The 17,211-nt window shown below is 38.7% G+C and overlaps 1 protein-coding gene across 1 annotated transcript in view; it reads right to left on the bottom strand.

Annotated features, from left to right (window-relative positions):
• The window catches only part of LOC105881783 (protocadherin-23), a 108,589-nt gene that overhangs the window by 6,294 nt on the left and 85,084 nt on the right, over positions 1-17,211 (bottom strand). Inside the window, 5 exon segments of the mRNA XM_076010567.1 lie at positions 2,010-2,142; positions 3,060-3,346; positions 5,181-5,311; positions 12,129-12,280; positions 14,229-14,440. Of these exon segments, the coding sequence (XP_075866682.1) occupies positions 2,010-2,142; positions 3,060-3,346; positions 5,181-5,311; positions 12,129-12,280; positions 14,229-14,440 (915 nt within the window).

Genomic DNA, 17,211 nt, shown 5'->3' with positions numbered 1-17,211 from the left:
TCCAGCTAGAAAGGCAAAATTATTATAATATATTTTTATAACACTATCCAGAAACGATAGTCATGGCATTCATTCTATGAAATATGTGTGCTGCTTGAGGTTACTTGTGTCACAAATTTCTCCGAATTTTATTTTATGTAGTAAGAGTCAGGGGGACTCTTTTAGGGGCACTTGGGAAGGATCATTTTAGGTTTCCATCCTGTGCCTCTAACATATGTGCACTAAAGCTGCTACAAATTACTCACCATTCACAGGATCAATGAAGAACGCCTCAGAAGAGGACAGGATTCTGTAAGAAATGTTCTCAGTGCTTTCTAGGTCTGTGGCTGACACAGTCAGCACCGAATACCTCCATAGGTGCCGATTTTTAAATTACCATTTAAAAAATATATTCTTGTTTGCAAAATTTATATCCCATCCCACTACCCATAAGCACATGTATAGAGATAGATATTTTGGCATAAAGGTATTTATTTTGGAAATACTTGCTGACATTCACTCTAGCCAAATGAAAGCAGTATATATGGCCGCTCAGAGTTACAACTACTGCTCAATTACAGAGATGTCTTTCCCAAAGCTCATGGTTAATTCAGCAAGTGAATTTCCCCTTTACAATGAAATATATTTAATAAAGTTTATTGTATTAAATCTAGAAAAAAATAAATACATAATTTTTATAAAATGTATGTTACAATGTTTTTCTAAGACAAATGTCTTAAGTATGGTCATCCAAAAAGAATACAGAATGCTGACATTTAAATGCCACATTTCAATTAGAGTCCCACAATGAACTAAACTGACCTGATAACATTTAATGTTTTAAAAATACTCTTAATCAATATCTCAGTGCAAAGTTTGTTGATAACACATATCAAGCGAAAGTGTTGCTAAGGACTGAGTGTTCAAAGGGACCACCTTGCACACTGTGCTTTGCTGTGGCCAGGGCAGCAGCCGCTATCATCTGAGACAAGAGAGAAAGAGAGAGACAGAGACAGAGACAGAGACAGAGACAGAGACAGAAAGAGAGACACAGAGAAGAATAGGAAAGCCTAATTCCTTACATGTTTATGTTCACGCAGTAGCCATTCATCCACAAGCTAAGTGGCAACTTCCCTCCTTTTCCCTTTACAACACTCAGTGGGCCTCATACTGGTATTTTGGAACTAAGTTACCCTTTCATGTAATCCTGAGATTAATTTTTAAATCAGGGCAGTTGTGAAATGATGCAATGGTGGGTAGAGAAGGGGAACAACAGTGCAGGGCATCCCAGGCCTGGTTCTTTTTTAGTATGCTCTGCTTAGAGACATTGTTTTGCTAATTATTCATCTTTATTAAATTTAACTTGTAATGTCCACTCATTGTTAAACTTTCTGTATACGCTGTATAACTGTTCTAATCTGGAATCACTTGCCTGAATGCATTTGACAACCACAAATGTCTTGCTCTCTGATAAAAAGACAAAAGCCTTGGAAGGCATGAAATACACCAGAACACCATAATGGTTTTTTGCTTAGTAGACATGCTTGAATAATTTTCCTTTTTTGATTATTCTTGTTTTTATTGAATAGATGATGCTATTACTGAATGTTTTTGTACTTGGCTTGGGAAGAAAGCCTTCAAACTTGAGTAACGTGAAGTTATTGGACTAAATTAATCCCTTTGACTCATTTTGATTCCGGTTGAGTCGTGGAATAATTGCCTGAACTGCGCTTGGTTGGGCAGATGAATGGGGCATTTATTATACTGTGATTTCTGAATTTGTGAGCATTTACCAGAAATCGAACCAATTTCTTTTGCTTTCCAGCCACTGAGATGTTAGAGAAGAAAAAAAAAAAAAACACTGGTATTTGCTACTGCGATACTTGATGTAAAAAGAAGTATGAAAGTGGTGCTTCTAGTGCCAGGGGTCAGAGTGGGGGACGCTTTTAGGGGCACTTGGGAAGGATCATTTTAGGTTTCCATCCTGTGCCTCTAACATATGTGCACTAATGCCGCTACAAATTACTCACCATTCACAGGATCAATGAAGAACGCCTCAGAAGAGGACAGGATTCTGTAAGAAATGTTCTCAGTGCTTTCTAGGTCTGTGGCTGACACAGTCAGCACCGAATACCCCACAGGTGCCGATTCAGGAACTGTGACCTGAGGGAAAAAGAGAAAAAAAGGACACTGTGCTGAAAGGCCGAAGACATTTCCCTGAATTGGGCCACAACACAAAGTCATCTTATTCATTTTGATTATGAAAACCGTACAATACAACCTGACTTTCTCAGCTATATCAATTTATAGGGTTAACATATATTTTAAAATTATGTTAATAGTCCCCATATTCAGAAAAAAACAAAATAAGTTTCATACAGTTTTGATTTTTATTATGAAAATTTTTCCTTCTAAGCTATTTGTATATGGCAGAAGGCCGTTAATACAGTCGCTAATATACATTATTACGTTATATACCTTTCACAATCCAAGCAAGCCTTCACAGACAATCATTACTTAGGTTTAGGTTAGTTTCCCCTTGTGCTTACACTCCAATCTTTCATTTGCTGCGATCAACAGTCCTGGAGTCCATTTCCAGCCACTTGGTTGAATGCTATCATTGTCCTTACTTCTATAAATATACACTAAGCTCTAAAAACTGAAATTCTCCTTTAGAGTCTGGTTCATGATTTTTTTCCCCTGTAAAATGCTAATCAATACATTCTAAAAATATGCCTAGGAAAGAAAGAATTTGCCCAAATTGTCTTCAGATAATACAAACTATCTTATCTGTGGCTTAGCAAATATTAGGCAAGTTCCAACTATTATGAACAACTGGACTCCAACCCCTAAAGACTAAAAAGAATAAAAAAGGTATATATTTAATAAAACTGTATTGAATGAGACATTCATTTCCACATGTGCTAATAGCCTCCATGATATTAAATACAAAACCTGCAGCATTATTTTAGGCACTAAGAACAGTGAATGCTGTCTGCCTAAATTAGTCTGTCAACAATGGAAGGCTGACATATTCCCTGTTCTTTCGAGGTTTGGCTGCGGTTTCAGCCTCTCTTTACCTGGTAGAAATCTCGAGCAAACACTGGCGGGTTATCATTGACATCCAGCACACGCACTAGGAGTGCTCCCTCTGCGTGGTGCACAGAATCAGAAATTTGGATGAGCAGCTCATATTCCGTGACTTTTTCAAAATCCAGTGTTTCCACCAACACCACCACTCCAGTGCTCCGATCAATAGCGAACTTGGCTCCGGGATTACCCTCTTTGGCGAAACTGAAGATGAAAGCTGGATTCAAATCTGCATCCTGAACTGACACGCGAGTCACAGGGACACCAGGCAAAAAATCTGAAATAGTCATGAGCAATGTCAGTCTCCATTAAAATTCATCCTTGGAGATATATTTCTTTAATAATTCGATCCAAGCATTTTTATTCTAAGTCCAACATGATTTGCTTTTTCTTGGCTCGATTTCTCATACAAAGCTCATTATGAACTGAACAAAAACTCTGGAGAATTTATGAGCCCAATAAATGTGAAAATTTACTACTGAGTAGGGAATTGAGATGTAGAGTATGTTTGATTTTAATGTTACATTTTTTTTCATCATATGCTTGCAACACAATTCCAGGACCAAGAAACATTCTGAGCCACTTATTTGTACTAACCAGTTTCTGTATCAAAATCACACATCCAGGGGGGCGTGGATGGGAGGAAGGGTATTACTCAGAATCATAATACAAAACATGAAATTTTGACAAGTATGACAGATTTAAATGGACATATTTGGGTATTAAAGTTAGAGTTAGATGTTTATTTCCTTGTATTTATTTTTGCAATATTATTTCTTTTGGAGAGGCACATACGCTGCTTCCTTTTCTTAAATCTGACTCTCAAAATTATCAAGACTATAGAGAAACAAACTGCACACAGTACTAGCCATGAAAGCAAATCTCTAATATTTTTCACCAAAAAAAAAAAAATCACAAAACAGATGACATACTCAGAGTCTCGTGCACCCCATGTGTTCTCCAGCCTAAACTTCCCATGAAAGGGACTTTGTTTTTAAGCCTACAGGTATGGTACAGGTGGAAAGAATATTCCAAAATACTCAGAATAGCCCCACTGTATACAAGAGTCATAATTTTCAGTTTTCCAGCTTGAACATTCTTGATGTTCACCAACCACACCTTACCCCATTCAGTACAATTTGATTTATGCAGTTTGTTCTTGTGACATGTTTATACTGAGCACATTGCTGTATTTTCACACTAACGCATGTACTTTAAAATAGTACTTAAAAACAGTAAATATGTTAGAAGCAAAGCTGGAGAATTTTTTTATTTGTAGACTGTAATATTAGTAGATATCCTATGCATAGAGTTTTCTGGTATGAATCCCTCTGTGAAAGGTAGTGATGATTTGTTTGGCAAGTGACTCTAATGAAACGGTGGAAACATGTTAAGAAAGAGTTTGGTATTTAGAGGGAAAGGAGAGAGGCAAGTGAGGGGCCACCATTATTTTCACTTCAACTATAACGAGTTGGGTTGAGTTTTACCAGGGCAGCCACTGACCATGAACAACTTTGGGTTCACAGACTTACAAAGTCATTGAATAATCCAAAGACCCAAACAATGAAGATTAATTAGTATATCACTTAAAATTTTATATTTCAACCACTACCACTTGTATGGTACAAATATTGAAGGTTAGGTTACTCTAGGGGAAAATGATGGCTTTGTGCAGCCAATATGCAATTAATTCACTTCACTTATTATTTGTCATTAGTATCCTGCAAAGATCGACATAGGTATGAACATTGCTTCTTCTCAGAGGAGGTTCACAATGGTTATCATGGTCCACAAAATATGCTTCTTCATCAAGTAGATTTAATTTTCAAGAAATGTCTGTACATAAACAGATGCTGGAAGGAATGGCAGTTGGAGCATGGGTACTTGGCCTCCCCCTGATGTGAATGCACATCCCAGCTTTAACATTTAACTCCTTTGCCATTTGATATTTAACTTATGACCATCCATTTTCTATTCTGTAAAATGAAGATAAAAATGATCTAGCTTGCATGGCTGTTGTACTCATATTTAACACAGTATCTGGCTGAAAAAAATGGTAAATCATATTACACAAGTTAATCAAAACCACTATTCCAAATTGTCACACTTACTTTCTGCAATTTCCACTGCTTCAGAGGGGAGAAAAGCTGGGGCATTGTCATTTATATCAGTCACCTGTATCTCAATCATGGCTGTATCCGAAAGCCTGGGCATCCCTTTATCTGTAGCTTGCACAATCAAGCTGGTTTGGAAAAGAATTAAAGAATGTTACCCACAATCCAGGAATTGGAAAAACAACATAAATTCAAATATCTAGTTGAAAATGTTAAAATGATCTGATGAGCTGCTCTTATTTCTCTTCTGGCTTTTTCTAAATGGCATCATTTAAAATTTATTTCATAAGAACGGTAGCCTGAAATTTATTTATTTTTGACATGTTTAGAGAACCAAATCCAGCAAGCAACCAGAGATCATGAGGCATTAATGTCAAAATAAATGGGCTGCTTCCGGGAGCCAGATTGTAAAATTCAATCCTGTCCTACTAAGAACAATCTAAAAAATACAAACACCAATACCTCTATGTTAGATAAGTAGATTGTCTCAACCTTGCTACATATTTCCATCTTCCAACATCCCACTAATTATGCATCTTATTAATTTTATCTTCTGAATGTCACTTGGATTAGTGTTCCTATCCATTTCAGCCCTACCTCCAGAGACCCAGATGGGGTGATCAAATATTCTGCTTTTCTTGGGACTTGAAGGGTTTCCTGGGACGTGGGACTTGTAGTGTTCTCAAAACCAGGATAGTCTAGGCAAACTTGGAAATGGGATTTTCACTGCTACATCCAAGAAAGTCCTGGGAAAACCTGGACAAGTCAGTCTCTGTAGCCTCTGCCCCTCATCGTTTTCACCTGGAATGCTCTATGCACACCGTGTCCTTTCTCACCAGGAGTGCTTGGTAACTTACCAACCTCCCTGTGCAAGTCTCAGCTGCTCCATTCATCCCCCACACTGCAGCCCAATTGCTTCATGTAAAATCTTAATTTGGAAACTTGGCCTTCCTATTTAAAACATCTCCTTCACTCTCCATGTCTACAAGAGGTTTGTCCAAGCCCAGAACTTGTACACATGAACTTCTAGGTCCTGGCTTCTGGCTGCAATCCCTGTCCCTACATGCTCTTGGTTTTTCAAAGCTCACATCTCTGCCAAGTGATCAAATGACCTCCCATTTGGTCTGAATGCCCCTGTATCTATTCCCATAACACCCTGTACATTCTTCTGCCATGGAAATCATCATTCTTTGTTCTTAATAACTTGCCTGCCTCTCCCATAAGTTCCTTTGGGTAGAGAGCTGCCTTACTTGATTTTCTTTAATAAGTGTTGAGTGCTGGTTTCGCAGGGCTTGCCCAAGGTCACACATGTTACATGACAGAGCCAGGATTCAAGCCCAGGTCTTCGTCACCTGGAAAGCTGGGCTTCATTGAATGATACCCCTTGAATTTTCCTATCTTACTGAGTATATATATATCACCCTGATGTAGGATCATCAGCTTATTTTTCACTCCCCTCTAAATGCTATGAAGGCCAATAGGGCAGCTGACTAATAAAATGAGTTGTCAGTAAAAAGATGCCCTTTAATTCAGAAGTGGTTTAGTCTTAGCCAGTTGTGGAGGCTACCTTTTACGGGATGGAGTCTTGCAAGTTGACACATTTCTACTTTCTTTTCCATTGTTAGCTCACCTGATAAATGGTTTTTCTCTTTCCAATTCAAAATTTTTAAATGATGTAAAATAAGCATCAATTCTTTCTTGGTGTGAATGCCACTTAATAGCAAATGATCACTGTTTATCAACCATTCATGAAGCACACAAGACTGCCTTCTGCACTCTTAGTTGGGATATCTGCAGCACAACCACCTGAATCTCACACTTCTGGAGCCTAACTTCTGGAATAATTCCATGGAAAGTTTATTTTGTTAGTATGACTATCAGTCAGGTACATATGGAAATGGTTTAGTACAAATAATCAACTCATAATGCTTTCTTCTCCTGCTGCCTGCCCCTCCCTATGTCATGTAAAGTCTCAGCCAAGACATCAAAGTTAAGTTGCTGTCCACTCTTCTGTACATGCAATCACCTTTATTTTCACAATGTTACAACTTCAGAAGCTCTACAGAATGCCTGTCAGGTTCACAAAAATGAGACTCTTTGATATGGAGGGAAATATTAAGTTGCAAAATAAAGGTACAAATAAAAGGTTTCTTAATGGCTTGAAGAACAAATAAAAAACGAGGAAGGTAGATTCTCAAGCCATCTGTGATGGCTCTCTCTTTGGCAGTCTTCATGAAACTGTTGGTTGTAGCCTGTCCAACTGGCTGCGTGTTCCAGAACTGTTGAGCTGATTAGTATTATCAGCAGAGACTATAAATGAAACTGACCAGACTTAGAACAGGCCCATACTAAGCATTCTAAGGTCAGAGCATATTTTTCCTATTCTACCAAGCATGGGACGCTTCTTTTACCATGTTAAACTTTAAATGAGGCCTTTGACCAGATAGGAATTTTTTTTTTAATTTCAATAGATTTAGAGATACAAGTGGTTATTGGTTAAATGGATGAATTGCATAGTGGTGAAGTCTAAGCTTTTAGTGTACCCATCACCGACAGCATATATTGTACCCAATAGGTAATTTTTTCATCCGTCATCCCCCTCCCCTTCTGAGTTTCCAATGTCCATTCTGTCACTCTGTGTGATCATGTATACCCATTGCTTAGCTACCACTTAGAAGTGAGAATTAGTTTTTCTGTTCCTGAGATACTTCACTTAGCATAATGGCCTCCAGTTCCATCTGAGTTGCTGAAAAAGACAATATTTCATTCTTTTTTAAATGAGTGATTAGTAATCCACATTATCTTTATCTACTTATCAGTTGATGGGCACTTAGGTTGATTCCATGTCTTTGCAATTGTGAATTGTGCTGCGATAAACATACGAGTCCTTCAAAACTTGCCTGCCAACCTCTTTTATTCCCCACACTTAGCTGCTTCTCAGGTGCACTGTAACACCTGTTACTTCCAAACATACCAAGCACTTTCACATACCCATGCCTTTCCTCATGCCTTTTGCCTGCAATGTGTTTTATTCCCTTTTCCTTAAGTAGCCAACAGACTGAGGTTCTAATCCCAGCTCTGCTTCTGATGTGCCGTGTATTTTGGAAATGACAATTAACATCTCAGCCCATTTCCTACTTTTCCTATATAATTGCTTTTTCTTATTTTTCTCAAAATCATAATAAGTATTCAATGGAGAATACACTGCGTGTTTCACATTGTTCCTGGTGATAAAGTGTCCTTTCACGTTGAATATTTACGCTACAGAAATGGAATTTTTAAACACTTAAATGATCTCCTAGTTGTCTAGGACTTTTGCTCATTTTTATTTAATGTCCTCCAAAAGATTAGAAATCTTAGCCCAAGATTATTACAATTATATGAATATCAATTACCAATTTAAACAGCGGTAAGTAGCTCTACATGAGTTATAAGTCAAGTAGTGGAAAGCAGGGATTCAAATTCCATTTTTGGATGTTCACGCTTAAATATGTGTTATTTCACAATTGCAAGCTGGGGCTTATTTGTCAATATTATTTTAATTTTTAAAGTTTTTTCCCTATCTTGTATTTTGTAAATGTATGTACATGTAGTTTTAAGATTCATTCACATCATACAATAGGAAGTCCTACTGAAATCATTCCCATGGGCTAGAATCATACTCCACCATTTAGTAGCCTCATATTCTTGGCCAAACAACTCTAGCTCTCTAATTTCAATTTCTTCATTCTGTAAATCATGTCTATTAAAGGAATTCAATTAAATAAATAAATGTAAATCTGGAGCTCCATAAATGGTAACTATTGTGATTATTAATATGCTTCCTGCTATCGATTTTACTGGGGCTCAATTTATAAGCTTCCTGAGAACAGGATTATTTCATTTGTCTTTGTATGCCCAGCCTCATGCTTGGTAAATAGTATTTATGAATTCAGAAATATCAGTCAGACAGAAACTAACACCTATTTTATAATTTGTAATCGTGTTTCTACTGAGTTTTCTCATATGTGGCTTAATATGAAAACTAAATATTATTTAATACACTTAACATTTAGTACAATCATACTGACATTCCCATTTTTCTCAGTTTATAGTTTAAAAGAAAGGGCTGGAATTGGAAATATTTTCCTCAATTAGATAAGACAGCAATACTTCAAAAGTAAAAAAAAATTGAAAGCGAAATGGAATTGTTTCTAAAGCATTCACTAAAGGTATAGCAGACTAGGGAAAAATCATCCTCTATTTCTCAGTGTCTTAAATATCAAGGAAAGCACTAAAGAGAGACACAAGCCACGCCGCGGGCGAGGTTGTGAGTGGGTGAGAGAAGAGCCCAGAGAGGCAAAAGGTTTAAAATATTTTTTGCTTTGTTGATGCTGAAGACTGTGTGTGTGTGTCTGGGTGTGTGAGGTTATCTGTGTGTATCTCTGTGGCAGTGGGTGAGGGGTTCAACTTCTCCCACTTCTTGCTTATCCCAGCCTTGAATTACATTTTTCATGGGAAATGAGAGAGATGCACTTTTAAATATTGGGACCAATTTGAGCGTTGCAAACATAGAAACTATGATGCAAGTAGGAAAATTTGAAAGAAATTAAATTTAATTGTTAATTGGGTTCCATTGAGTAAGAAGAATGCTGTAATAGAAAGTCATCCCAATCAGAAAATGCTTAGTTCCTAGAATATAGCAGATGATCAATAATCTCTGAATTTGTAATCATTCAAACAACAACTAGACAGATTTACCTGCAGTCACCCATGGAGTGATAGTGTAGGGGAAGGCTGAGCTTGATGCTTACAATTTTTATAGAAATAATGTAGCAAGAATAGGTTTCAACATATTCATACAATAAGTATCATAAACATTAATTATGCTAAAATATTACTGAAAAATTCCTAATAGTTAACACAGGGGAAGGTGTTAAAATTTTAAAAATACTTTTGAACGTGTATTTCAAAATATATTAAACCAAAAAATTAAACACTTAATCAAGTGTTGGGACCCTTTAGGGTTGGGAGGTTTTTCAGAAGTTAATTAATCCAATCAGTAAGAGATTCCATTTTAATGAGCTCTCATTGCTTCACCACAGGAATATATATATATATAAAATATATATATTTTATAATATATTATATATTTATAATATTATATTATATATTTATAATATATTATAATATATAGATATATATTATAATATATAATATAAATATTTATAATATATTATAACATATAATATATAATATAAATATATTTATATATATAAATATATATATATATTTTTTTTTTGAGACAGAGTTTCACTCTGTTGTCTGGGCTAGAGTGAGTGCCGTGGCATCAGCCTAGCTCACAGCAACCTAATCTCCTGGGCTCAAGCAATCTTCCTGCCTCAGCCTCCAAGTAGCTGGGACTACAGTCTTGCCCCACCGTGCCCGGCTAATTTTTTTTTATATGTATTAGTTGGCCAATTAATTTCTTTCTACTTATAGTAGAGACGGGGTCTCGCTCTTGCTCAGGCTGGTTTCGAACTCCTGACCTTGAGCAATCCGCCCGCCTCGGCCTCCCAGAGTGCTAGGATTACAGGCGTGAGCTACCGCGCCCGGCCCACAGGAATACATTGTACTTTCTTCATAAAACATGAAAGTAGTCTGTCATGCGAGACCCTTGACACTCGCGGTCTTTGGTGCACTGTGCCTGTGTGTTCCTCAGTGGGAGACCTGCTCTGTAGCTGTACCACGGAGATAGTGGGGCTTGGAAGCCGAACACCTGGGTGCAAGTCCACCTTGACCCTCAAGTTGTTCTGTCACCCTGAACAAGTCACTGTATGTCTGTTGCCTTATCAGTAAATAAGAAAATGCCCACCTTGATGTCCTCATGTGGTGGTTGTGAGGGTTAAATAAAATACTGTAAGGGCCAGGCCTTTTGGAAAAACATACAAATATATGACACGCATATATAGCAAGCGTAGTAAAATGGACAATAAGAAAGCCAAGCCTCTCTTCGACTACAGGCTGCCTGACCGCTTTTCCGAAGACAAATAACATTAACAGTTTTTTGTGTGTTTTCTTCCAAAAGTATTGTAAGTGTCTGGGGGTGCTTTTGCTCAAATAGGCTTGCTGTGTAAGCACTGTACTGCATTTCCTTACTGCCTTCACTCAGTCACATATCCTAGAGATCTGACCCCACCAGCGCATACAGATGGGTACCTCTTTCTTTTGTAAAATCAGTTTCATGGTATTCCATGGAAGGGCTGTGCCAAAATTCCTTAAGGAGTCTCCAGTCGTGGACGTTTTTGGTTTCTTAAGAGTCTTTTGTTTCTACAGATTGTGATGCCATAAACATCTCTGTATGTGAATCTAGACTTTTGTAGCACTGATTTTTAAAAATGCCAAGAAGACTTGTCACATTATTACTCTCTCTTTTATTGAATTCTGTCTAAGGCTGGCATAACTTAGACTCCAGACACAAAGTTTTAATGTTGACCATGTGCTTTTGATGAAATCATCTCTAGTAGAACACAGTGCTGCAGCAGGACCCTGATAACAGAGTTGAATTTTCATATACAAAGCAAGAACATAGAATTAAGGAGCAAAATGTCAGTGTTCACCGTTTTTAAAAAACAATAACAACAAACATTTGCAGAGGGCTCTCTAGTTCAGTGGGCATCTCATAAACATTATCTTTTTAATGTCCCTCATTTAGTGGCTAATAGCATCACAAATTCATAAAATCTTAGAACTATTAACAGCAGCGATGTTAAAGTTCTTCTGTTCTAATCACTTTTTCCAAAGATAAATAATTCCTGAGACTATTCTAATATGTCACAAATGGTGATCATAAATTGCATCAAAGGGAAAACTAAGCTTATATCACAGGAAGTCATGCCCTAAGTGATGGTGTTGTCAGAAAGCAGGCAGAGTAGCTGATTAAATGGATCGGAATCCTGGACAAACCTGTAGGAGCTGGTGAACTCATAGTCTAGAATCGCATTTGTTGTTATCACACCGCTGAGCGCGTCAATCTGGAATGCCTCATCTTGATTGCCAGAAAGAATGGAATACTCAATTAGGCCGTTCACACCACTGTCCAGGTCAGTAGCAAACACCTGTGAGGAATCGACTCTTCTGTTAGACAGGATTTATTCTGTTAGATGGGTTAAGCCTGTTTTGCAGAGAAATGAAGCTTGCAGGGCTGTAACCAAAAGGAGGCGTATGGGCAGGGTGGTGGCAAAAGCCAGGAAGTAATCCCTCTAGGAGGTATGAGCTCCAGAGCCTTCTCCATTTCTAATTTTCTGAACAGCACAAAGGTGAATGGCAGTGCTAGCTTCTTGAGAACCAAATGATAGAAAAATGGGAAGAAAAAGCTCATTGTATCTGGCCCTGACTCAGCCTTCTGGAAGTCAGTCTTCTGTATGTAACTGGAAGCACTGGTGAGCCAGGCTCTTCCCTGCTGGTTTACCTGGGCTTCAGAGGTGGCCTCACCTGCACTTACGCCACACTGAGCACTCTAGCTCCATCCGGGTTAGCATGCAGGGCCCCAGTGTGGGGACCCTCTAGTGACAAAGTGGCACTGGAGACTCTACCATTCCTACCCCACCATCCCTGGGCACGGATAATGAAGCCTGGAAAAGTGAATGCCTTCACTCTCTTCTTAAATAGCCCAGTCATGGCTGAAACCAGGGTAAAGACACGACACTTCTGGAACAAGCTGGCAACTGGAGAAGTATGGCTACTGTCATACAAAATAAATCTGCAATAATAGCCTACGGGGTCCCGGATCTGCAGGACCACCAGCGTATGGGGGCACAGAGCTAAAATTCCAGGGCAGTTAAGACTCTGCTGGTCTTGTCTGCACCAACAGAGGGGATCACAGGCATCAGGAACTGGACTTGAAGTCAAAGGAAAGTGTCTTTCTATCGAGTCGGGAAGATAGAGGCTGCTCAGTAAGAACTGCTGGAGGTCTTGTCCAGAGGGCGTGCTAGCATGCCATGCCAATGCCTGACCCCACCTGGCCCAGAGAGAAAGGGGTGTGTGTGGTGAGCATGAGGCACTCATCGCAGCAGTGGCATTCTAGAAGCCAAAGAAAATGTCCTGCTCTGTGGCTAACTTTGCCCAGAAGCGGTTTTATAATGATTTTCTTTGCAGCATCACAGGAGGTTAAGGATCTCCTAATGCCCAGCTTCATGACTACGAAGAATCAATCCTATGGGGAAGGGAAAGTCATAAATGCAAGTATCATTCTCCTGTGAAGCCTCATACATGTCCTCAAGAGATAGTTTGCATCTCGCTCCCCTATTCTCTTGTGACTCTAAATGCATGCTTCTATTATGATATTAATTATAAGACATTTAAGTTATACACTTAGATTTCTTCCTTCCCCATCAAATTGTATGCATGTCTGAGATTAGTAGTTTTTTGTGCCCCTACAGAGTTCCTGTTAGTGCTCAACAGAGTCCCTAGAGAAAGCAGGGAGGCGACAACTGAGTACTTAATGAACAGAGAAAAAAAAAAGTGCATGCAGAAACTCAAATTTATTTCGATGCAAGATTTCATCTAACCCATCAACATGGTAAATATCTTGGAAACATTTAAATTTTTTTTTTTTGAGACAGAGTCTCACTTTGTTGCCCAAACTAGAGTGCCATGGGATCAGCCTAGCTCACAGCAACTTCAATCTCCTGGGCTCAAGTGATCCTTCTGCCTCAGCCTCCCAAGTAGCTGGGACTACAGGCATGCGCCACCATGCCCGGCTAATTTTTTTTTTTGCATATATGTTTTTAGTTGGTCAATTAATTTCTTTCTATTTTTAGTAGAGAGAGGGTCTCGCTCAGGCTGGTGTCGAACTCCTGACCTCGAGCAATCCACCAGCCTCGGCCTCCCAGAGTGCTAGGATTACAAGCGTGAGCCACCACACCCGGCCCTGGAAACATTTAAATTTTAATTGATGTGTTGGACATAGGCCTTAGATATTTTTATATACACTGATCGAGAACGATTCTCTCATGAGAGAGAGAGAGAGAGATTGAGAGAGAGAGAGACACGTATTTCTGTTACCTGCACGACGTGAGCATTGTAGAGCTGGCCCTCAGACACGCGTGCTTGGTAAACACGTCGCTCAAAGCGCGGTAGATTATCATTCACATCCTGGATCAAGACAGCCACTTTGCTGTAGGCTCTATGCCTGCCACTTTCAGCTAAAACGATGAGTTGCACCTCATTTCTGACTTCAAAATCAAGAAACTTGGGTTCTTTCACAGTGAGCTGTCCTATTTTTGTTTTCAAGGAGAAAAACAAAGAAAATAATGCTGTAGTCATTTTTTAAAAGTCCCAAATCACCTTTGACTCATATGCTCACATGCTCACCTAGCTTCCCATGCGCTGGCCTCCCTTCCCTACCGACTGGAGTCATTGTGAAAAAAGTTGAGATCTCACAGATATTTGCAGGATTCAACCATGTAGAGGGAAAGAAACTGTGAAATATCTGGAATCCAGGAGCTGTCTCTTAAGCCATCCTTCTCTCTCCATATCTAGCCCAACCCCAGGCCTGGAAAGTCTGCCTTTCAAACATCTCTTGAATCCACCTCTTGCAGCCCCACTGCTGCCACCCTCCTCCAAGCCACCAGCATTTCCCACTTTGGAACTGGTTTCCCCCAATCCAGTCTCCACTCTGAATTAAATAAAAGACAACGCTGTCCATTGCCTCACATAAAACCCTTCAATGGCCATAACATGCATCTGTTCCTTGAAAGCTCATTTCGGAGTCATCGTGCATGTTTCCATCTGTCTGGAAAAGGCCCCCACATCTATCCTTCCTCAGGGATCTTTCTGGACCGCCCACACTTATGCCATCACTATGTCAGCCCCAAACAGACTCTCACAAAGCACCTGCATTTCTGGGTAGCTGCATCGTCACTTTGTTCACCTGTATTGGTCCTTTTATTCCTCTTGGTTTATAAGTGTCACAAGGTGACGACTCTTGCCTGTCTGGGACACACAGTCATATCCCCTGTGTCTAGCCCAGGGTCTGGCCTGCAGAAGGCACTCAGTAATACTTTTACACCCCATATAAAAAGCAGAAGCAGGTTAGGGAAGCGCAAATTTGGGGGTGATGTCATGCTCTAGTTTCCCTCCCAAATTAAGAAATTTACTCTCTTAATATAATTTCCTTTTCTAGATTTACTTCATTTTTTTCCTCCCCTTTACAACAAAATTTATAACTCAATTTATGATTATTATTTACTGGGCTTTAACTGTTGGAAATTCCATAGAATAGAGATTTGCTGAATGAGCGCTGACCTGGAGTTAAAGAAACTTGAAACCGAACATAAATCCCAGATCCAGCTAGTTAATTTAGGTCAATTACCCAGCTCCATCAGCTATTAATTTTGTGACCTGGAATAAGTTATTCAGGTTATATAAAGCTGAGGCCCCCTTTTCTGTAAAATGGGGATATTAACAATGACCTCACAGGGTGCATCTTGGAGCAAGTGACATAATGCATGTTTGGAGAGTCTTTGCAGTGACGCATAGATTCCATGATGTTCCACCCATGTTTGGCTGCCCCTGCATCATCACATATAGATTTAATATCTTTGTGAACTCTGAATTTAGAAAGAGAAAATTTAATAGCCATGGACTATTAGAAGTTTGATCTTCTGGTAGAAGAATCTGAACTTTTTCTCGAAATCTGGTCTGGAAGCTATAATTCTTACTGCTCTGTGTGAACTGGCTTTCCCAAATAACCAACCTAGTCCAAAAAACTTTAGGCCATCTGGTGCCTACCTGAATTCTAGTGGAGATCATACCCAGTTCTAATACTTCACCTTTGGTCTTGAGAGTTTCGGGGGAGATTTTATAACTTATATTCCATTAAGAAAAAATAAATATCTATATTCTATATCAAGAACTAGTATACTGCCAAACTTAAAGCTTCATAAGCTCATTATCATTTTTTGACATCAGATTTAGTTATTGATTTAGTACTGGAAGCAAATTACTTTTACAAACCACAGGCTGTTGTGAACAACAACCCTGCTGGAAATTTAGAGTGCCTCTAACTTTTGGCAGCTAGAGAATCATTAAGAAGCCTTCTGATAGTCTGGTGATGAAAGAAGAGGGTCTCCAGAAACCTCTGTGAAACAAGGTTTGATTCCTGCACCCCCAGATGGCACAGGGGCCCGAGTCTGAGGTGGGTCCAAAGCTTCCACACGGATCTCTCTGTCTACCAAATAGAGCACTGGGCTGGCTATCATGTTCTGTTACTGTTTGTAAAAGGAAAATACAATAGAAATGTAGCACTACATTGCCAATGTCACTTAGTAGAAAGTGTGCCAATTATAGTGCAGATCAAAGTGGATTTTTTTAATAAAAGGCTTGTGTTTGGGCTTTGATAATTGGAATTTTGCACTTGGAATGGATCTACAGTTCTAATGCTTTCCTTGCTTCGTTTTTATTTTTGGCCTAATAACTGGCATATGCTGTGAAAGTTGTGCAAGTAGAAAAAAGACAATAACCAGTCTGTAGGATGATTCCAGTCTGGCACACCTACGAGATGCACATTTTGCCTTAGATGCTACATGTGTATTTTTCTCAAAGACATCAAGGATATCCTGTCATTAGAGAGATGAAAGCACTATTGGGCTCTAATAGTGTGGGCAGAAAATCACATTTTCCTTAGAGTAAGAAGCCTTACAAATACCAACTTCATGTTCATGCTTATGTTATGTTATTATGTTATATAACATATGTTAGTGTGCCAGTTATGTAATAACTTGAGAACAAAATAGCAGTAATATTTTCCTTCTAAAATATGTGTAGATATATATATATATATATAACTTTTGATTAAGTTATAAAATAAAATTCAAAATGAGATTAAGATTTTTCAAATACTACATGCTTGATAACATAATGAAGTTACTTTAGTCAATTATATACTGTGTACATGTATGTGTCTGTACAAACCCCAAGGAGAATGAGATAAATATTTATGTTATCCAGCAGCTTTTAAACTCTTTCCTATGAAAACTGTCTTTGA

Source organism: Microcebus murinus, chromosome 15, assembly GCF_040939455.1.
Source record: "Microcebus murinus isolate Inina chromosome 15, M.murinus_Inina_mat1.0, whole genome shotgun sequence".
NCBI classification, from domain to species: Eukaryota; Metazoa; Chordata; class Mammalia; order Primates; family Cheirogaleidae; genus Microcebus; species Microcebus murinus.
Note: the sequence above shows the minus strand (reverse complement) of the source record. Positions and strands in the feature narration are given on the sequence as shown.